The sequence below is a fragment of the Hordeum vulgare genome, chromosome 5H, assembly GCF_904849725.1.
Source record: "Hordeum vulgare subsp. vulgare chromosome 5H, MorexV3_pseudomolecules_assembly, whole genome shotgun sequence".
NCBI classification, from domain to species: domain Eukaryota; kingdom Viridiplantae; phylum Streptophyta; class Magnoliopsida; order Poales; family Poaceae; genus Hordeum; species Hordeum vulgare.
Genome location: NC_058522.1, coordinates 579,171,314 through 579,178,275, shown reverse-complemented (window position 1 = coordinate 579,178,275; position 6,962 = coordinate 579,171,314). Strand labels below are relative to the sequence as shown.

The window sequence follows — 6,962 nt, the reverse complement described above, 5'->3', positions numbered from 1 at the left end:
CTTCGTCTTTGTGCATCATAGTCACTGTTGTAGAAGATTTTTTTGTAACAAAGGTCATGTTGTAGAAAACTTTTGCAACATTGGTCAACTTGCATAATTTTTTTTCTTCATTTTTCTGCAACATAGGTACTGCTGCGGATTTTTTTTTACAACAGAGGTCATGTTGTAGAAAACTTTTGCAACCTAGGTTAGGTTGCAAAAAAAATTTGCAACAACATATTTGTATCAATTTTTTTGAAACAACGACCAAGTTGCGGAAACTCGTCATTACGCCTACTTACACTAGCTGAGGCGGTTGACGCTCACGGTAGATCCGCTGGCGGAAAAGAAACATTTCCCTTTTAATATCCACTACATACAAACTAAAATGAGTGAACAAGAATAGAAAAATACGTATATATTCGATCAGAGAAACTGTAGAACATCTTATAATTATGAAATACTCCCTTCGTAAACTAATATTAAAGCATTTAGAACACTATTTTAGTAATCTAAACGCTATTATATTAGTTTACAGAGGGAGTATATAGGAAGCAAAACATCACTAGGTCAAAAAAAAAAAAAGAACCGAAAAAGAAAATAAGAGTACACACGCCCATTGCATGTCTACGCCGTTGGATCCAGGGGACCCCACAACACAGGCGAATCCTAACCGTCCGCAGAGCCTACGGCCAGCAAACACTCACTCGACCACACCGGAAACCACACCGGAGAAAAAACGAACCCACGAGAAAAATCCACCAAGAAGACGAAACCGAACTCAGCAACCTCCACCATGTCCATGGCCACCACCGCCCTCCTCCGGCTAGCGCCGCTGCCGCCGCACGCCCGCCTCCTCGCCCCCAAGAAACCATCTCTCCTCACGCCCCTCGGCAGCGGCCGCCGCGCCGCGGGCGCCCTGCGGCTCGCGAGGGCGGCCGGCGACGGGCTCGCGGATCAGACCACCGTCTACAACGGCGTGTACGGGCCCTGGTCCGTGGACGACGCGGACGTGCGCGAGGTGCTGCTGTACCGGGCTGGGCTAGTCACGGCCGCCGCGTCTTTCCTGGTGGCCGCCTCGGGGGCGTTCCTGCCGGAGGGGAACGCGGTCGGCGACGCCGTCCGGCAGGGCGCCGACCTCTTCTACGCCGCCGGGGCCGGCGGTCTCGGGCTGTCGCTCGTGCTGATCCACATCTACGTTACCCCCATCAAGCGGTTCCTCCAGGCGCTCTGGGCCGTCGGCGTGCTCGGGTCCGTCGGCACCTACGCCCTCGCCGCGCGGCCGCTCGACGAGGGGCTGGTCCGGTACGTGCTCGAGCACCCCGGCGCCATGTGGTTCGTCGGGCCCACCTTCGCCGCGCTCACTGGCCTCGTCTTCAAGGAAGGTACTCCTGCCATTACCGTCTCTGCTTATGACTGAAGTCACTGAATTGTGGAACAGATTGGTTCATCTTAGAATCCTTGTACTGATTGTGTGAGCTGACTTCATCAATGGCAGAGACCCTTTTTAGTGTTCATTGGATGCGTTCTGATTGATTAATTCGTTGAATAAATCTTGGATTGAATGATTCAGCAGTTCAATTTGTGAAATGTGTCTGACAAAAAATGCACTCCCACAGGACTCTGCTATGGGAAACTGGAAGCCGGCATCTTGACGTTTGTTATCCCAATCCTTCTTCTTGGACACCTGGTAAATTAGATATCTGTGATTTGGCACCTCAGCTCAATCAGACAGGACTGGATGCAATGATTCACTTATATTTTCTTACACTTGTTCTCTGAGCATATATGCAGTCTGGCTTCATGGACGATGGGGTAAAATTGAGCCTCTTAGGGGTGTGGATGGCGCTCTTCTCCGTGTTCGCCGCAAGGAAATTCCAGCAGCCCATTAAGGTATAACCTAGTTGCCTTCTAGTGACAAGTACTCCTACTTACCATTGGTTGGAGCTCTCGACCGAACCTTACACTTCTGTTCTGCCCCTCACAATGAAGGACGACATTGGCGACAAGTCTGTCTTCATGTTCAACGCCCTCCCCGAAGAGGAAAAGAAAGCTCTGCTGCAGAGGCTCGAAGCGCCGACTGGGCAGAAGTTCGAGTAGCAGGTATCGTCGGTCAATGAATAACATTGTTTCACTTCCAACTGAGCAGAAGCTTGAATAGATGTAGCTAGCACAATGCAGATAGCTAGTCGCGACTATAGCCGTTGTATATGTTAGTTCGAAGAAAAAACATGCTAGGGCATGTGCCAGTATTGACAAAGCTGTGATTTCGCTGCAAAATCTGTTACTGGATGGATGTGGAATTGTGGATGGCCAACCAATTCCAATTCCCCTTGGGTCACAAAGCTGAGATCAAACCCTCTGAACTGAAATACTTACCTAACATACTGTATTACTGTTGCTACGCCGTGAGTTTAGCAATATGTAGGTAAAAACAAGGGCTGCTTATCTTGGTTTCGTTTAGATGGTTGTGCAGTTGGTACTTGGTAGCAATTAACACACATCCACACAGTAAATCATTTTACTCCCATTTGGCAGCAGTAATTAAATAAATATTCATCACAGAGTAAATCAACTTCCTCATATATATTACCTCCGTCCCAAAATTCTTTTTTTAGATTTGTCTAGATACAGATGAATCTAACACAAAAACATGACTAAATACACATAAGACAAGAATTTTGGGCGGAGTGAGTACCTCATAAATCCCCAGTCTAAACTTTCTTTTTTGAACTGGCATAATCCCTCTTCCTACTTCTACATGTTGCCCAGCAGCAGCAGCAGCTTGCGAGCGGTCGTATCGCCGCAACTAGGTCTTGTGTGAGAAACCGCGTTAGGCTTTTCTTCTGGCGCCGCGGCAGCCCGTTTCCCAGACACGGGGAGTTTGCATTGCGTCTGGCGCAACAAAACTCATACTCCGGCATAATCATGCTGGAGAAGGACAGCAGCATGCTCTCCATTTCCTCCAGCTCCAGAGTAATGCCGTTGGTGTCCGTCCTTTCCGCGAGTCCGTGCACCCCATAGTCTTCAACTTGCCACATGCAGGATAGATCGAGTCGTGGCCATCTTCAAGCACACCGGAGGCCATGGCCGGAATGGGATCATTGCCGGTGAGCGCCGTCTGCTGCACAACAAGGCTGCTACCAGGGTCAGTGATTTCCGCCCTTTCCGTCCGCACTCCCTCACACCCGGCCTTTCTCTTGAAGCCGGAGCTAGAGGACACAGGCAGGTCCTTGTCTGCTCCATGGACTTGCGGCACCATGCCCTTGTCATGGAATTCGGAACGCAGGGCTTTTGCATGCAATCTTCTGCCACACTGTCAGGTACCACCAAAGAAACATGACCCACCTGCCGATGAACAAAATAACATCGTCACTCTTTCTCGTTGCATAGTCGATCATTCCATCTCCTTCTTGGGGTCGCGTGGGATGAGCTCATGGTCGACGAATTTGGAGGTGAAGAACTCGGATGCGCTGCCCGCCATGGCGGAGAAATCCGAAGATCGCTGGAGGTAAGCTCAGGTGGCGTAGGAGAGTGGAGGGGAGTGTAGTCGCTAGGGTATGATCCCGCTAGCAGATCGGAAGGAATATATGTGGGGTCGGGTGGGCCAGCGTGGCCCAGGTCCGACATGGGTTGGACATGAGGAATGCCGGTCAGCACGGACGTTTGGGCCCATTTGAGGCGTCCGTCTGGTCTTTTTTTGTGCCTGGCCAGTGATTGGGCGGCCTGCCCAGACGTTTGAGGTGGGTTTGAGAGGTCCGGCTATAGATGCTCTTATGGAACTCCAACTGAAAGTTGTTTTTCTTCATGTAGAGTGGTCCCAAGCTCTCTTTTGCTTTCTTCAGAATGTCCCGTTTCCACCATATGTGCACAGAATCAGGGTACACCTTCTTGGTCGCCACTTCCATAGCTCTGTTTTGGCCTGTCAATAGACATAAACTTCATATTCGTTAAACCTGAAATATAAACTGCTTTTTGAATACTAAATCTGACAAACTGAATCATCGATCAGTAAAACTGCTTTTTGAATACTAAATCTGACAAACTGAATCATCGATCAGTAAAACATCCACTGGGTGTTCTTCCATCCAACCTGTTAGGACTGTTCTTGGTGCTGGCCCGCCCGTCATCCCTACAAACTCAGCGAAAACCCACCCGAAGCTTTTCACCTGCTCATCTCTCATCAGCACCCCCGCTAGGATATTGAGCTCTGGAAATAGTTGTTCATCCCTACGAACAAACCAAAAGGCATGTCGTACAAGTTCGTTCTGTATAGGTTGTGTCATGTTATTACATCACCAAAAAACTGATTCTGCATTCGGCTGCTGCCATTTGTCCACATGAGGTTCTTCACTCTGCTGTCAATGTCTGCAAAAACTTCCAAAGTTTAGTGGATATCATCATCAGCTTGTTGACGGCTTATTTTACCACATATGTTCCTCAATGTCCCTCTTTGTGAATGGCACCTTATCCACAGACCCGAAAAAACACCCTATGATGTTGGATACTTTTCCAAGGTTCACATTGTTCTCCCGGAGTTGCTTGATCAAATCTTTCGTGTAAACATCTATTCCCTCCGTTCCTAAATATAAGTCTTTTTAGAGGTTTCATTAAAAAACTACATACGGATGTATATAGACATACTTTAGAGTATAGATTCATTCATTTTACTTCGTATGTAGTCTACTAGTGAAATCTTTAAAAAAACTTGTATTTAGGAACGGAGGGAGTATATGTTTGTGCAATACCAGTGAACCTTTTCTCCCATAGTAAGCGTCATGGAATGGTGTGACCCTCGTGGTGTTCGTGATGTTTTTTTTGAAAAGGAGGAAACGATCCCCCGGCCTCTGCATCAATCGATGCATGCAGCCATATTATTAAACATCGAAAGTGACAAAATAGTTCAAAACAATCCTGAAGGCTGAAAAAATAAAATGAATCTGAAACTAAACAGACTCTTAAGCAAGAACGCACATCCGGCGTAACTAATAGCAAACCACGATGCCTATACACCCAGTCTATTACTAGCACGCCATCCAAACCGGTTGAAGATAACCCATGCGACCATCTCCCACCGGTTGCACCCAGTAGCCATAAGCTCCCTGCTGTCCGCAAGACTGAGTGATGACCACGTACGGATCCAGGACGTTGCTTAGCAAATGACCTGCAAAAAATTGTTGAATTTCTTATCATTAAATATTATGCCGTTTCTTGTATTCCATATAGCCCACAAGAGAGCACAAATCCCTATTCTAATAAGTCTGGATAGTTTAACGTCCACTTCATTGAGCCACGTTGTAAACATATCATTGATGGTCGTAGGTGGGATGACATTAAAAGTTATATGGATAGTGCGCCAAAGTAGTTTTGCGAGGGGGCAGTCCAAAAACAAGTGGCTGATAGTTTCATATTGATCACAATAACAACAATTGGATCTACCTCTCCAACTACGCTTAATTAAATTATCTTTGGTTAATACCACACCTTTGTGTAGAAACCACATAAAAAATTTAATCTTTAAGGGCACTTTGATATCCCAAATATGCAACGATCTAGCTAATGGTCCTGAATTAACCAGATGTGTGTACATGGATTTAACTGAAAAAACCCCATTGACAGTTAAAGTCCATCTAACGCTGTCTGAATGATCAGATAGTTGTACCTGTATCAACCTTCTTACTAGATGTATCCATGCCTCCCAACGTGCGCCTACTAGTGCTCGTCTGAAGTGCATATTTATAGGTGTCGATTGTAAGACTGTGGACACGTAGTCCTGCTTACGTTGCACAATGTTGTAGAGCATGGGATATTGTAAAGCAAGTGGTGAATCCCCAAGCCAAGTATCTTCTCAAAATCTTGTTAATGTACCATCCCCTACAACAAATATCACCCTTTGAAAGAAAGTACTCTTTATCCTCATTAGCCCTTTCCAGAAAGGTGAGTCATTGGGTCTAATTGTAGCTTGAGCTAGAGTTCTTGATGTGAGATACTTATTTCTCAAAATTTGAATCCACATACCCTCTGTCTCTGTGGAAATTCTATATAACCATTTGCTCAGTAGACATTTGTTCTTTACTTCTAAATTTTCAATCCCCAAACCCCCCTGATCTTTGGGTCTACAAATCATATCCTAACGTGCTAATCTGTATTTTTTCTTATTCTCATCATTTTGCCAAAAGAAACGAGATCTATAATAATCCAGTCTTTTCCGTACCCCTACCGGTATCTCGAAAAAAGACAGGAGAAACATTGGTAGACTTGTTAAAACAGAGTTTATTAAAACCAATCTACCTCCGTATGACATAAGCTTGCCCTTCCAGCAACTTAGTTTCTTTTCAAATCTTTCTTCAATACATTTCCATTCTTTAATTGTTAACCGTCTGTGATGAATAGGGATCCCAAGATAGCTAAAAGGTAGAGAGCCCATCTCACAACCAAATAACTGTCGATAAGCGCTTTGCTCTTCTCTTGCCTTCCCAAAGCATAAGAGTTCGCTTTTGTTAAAATTTATTTTTAACCCTGAAAGTTGTTCAAAAAGACATAAAATTAATTTCATATTCCTTGCTTTCTTCATATCATGTTCCATGAAAATGATTGTATCATCCGCATATTATAGAATTGACACACCTCCATCTATCAAATGTGGAATGAGACCACCTATTTGTCCTTTCTCTTTGGCTCTTTCAATAAGTATTGTCAACATGTCTGCTACTATATTAAAGAGTATTGGGGACATTGAATCCCCCTGTCTTAACCCCTTATGTGTTTGAAAAAAATTAGCCATGTCATTTAACTTTGACTCCGACACTCCCTTTCTGGATAAAAGTGTCAACCTGCTGTCTCCACTTTTCATTAAATCCTTTCATACGTAAGGCTTGTTGAAGAAAAGACCACTTAACTTTGTCATAAGCCTTTTCAAAATCCACTTTAAAGATAACTCCGTCTAGTTTCTTTGTGTGAATTTCATGGAGCGTTTCATGCAG

The 6,962-nt window shown here is 45.1% G+C and overlaps 1 protein-coding gene across 1 annotated transcript; it reads left to right on the top strand.

The window, feature by feature from the left end:
* Positions 1 to 700: 700 nt before the first annotated feature.
* LOC123395107 lies at positions 701 to 2,275 on the top strand. The gene is made up of 4 exons (XM_045090042.1): positions 701 to 1,364; positions 1,599 to 1,669; positions 1,774 to 1,872; positions 1,972 to 2,275. Exons 1-4 carry the CDS (start codon positions 776 to 778, stop codon positions 2,077 to 2,079), a joined length of 867 nt encoding a protein of 288 aa, XP_044945977.1. The 5' UTR covers positions 701 to 775; the 3' UTR covers positions 2,080 to 2,275.
* Positions 2,276 to 6,962: the final 4,687 nt, after the last annotated feature.

What these genes read in the sequence shown, in the direction of transcription:
- LOC123395107 (XM_045090042.1), top strand. Translation starts at nt 776, where the DNA reads ATGTCCATGGCCACCACCGCCCTCCTCCGGCTAGCGCCGCTGCCGCCG. An exon ending in TGGCCTCGTCTTCAAGGAAG is followed by an intron (nt 1,365 to 1,598) that starts GTACTCCTGCCA and finishes GCACTCCCACAG; the next exon opens with GACTCTGCTATGGGAAACTG. An exon ending in AATTCCAGCAGCCCATTAAG is followed by an intron (nt 1,873 to 1,971) that starts GTATAACCTAGT and finishes CTCACAATGAAG; the next exon opens with GACGACATTGGCGACAAGTC.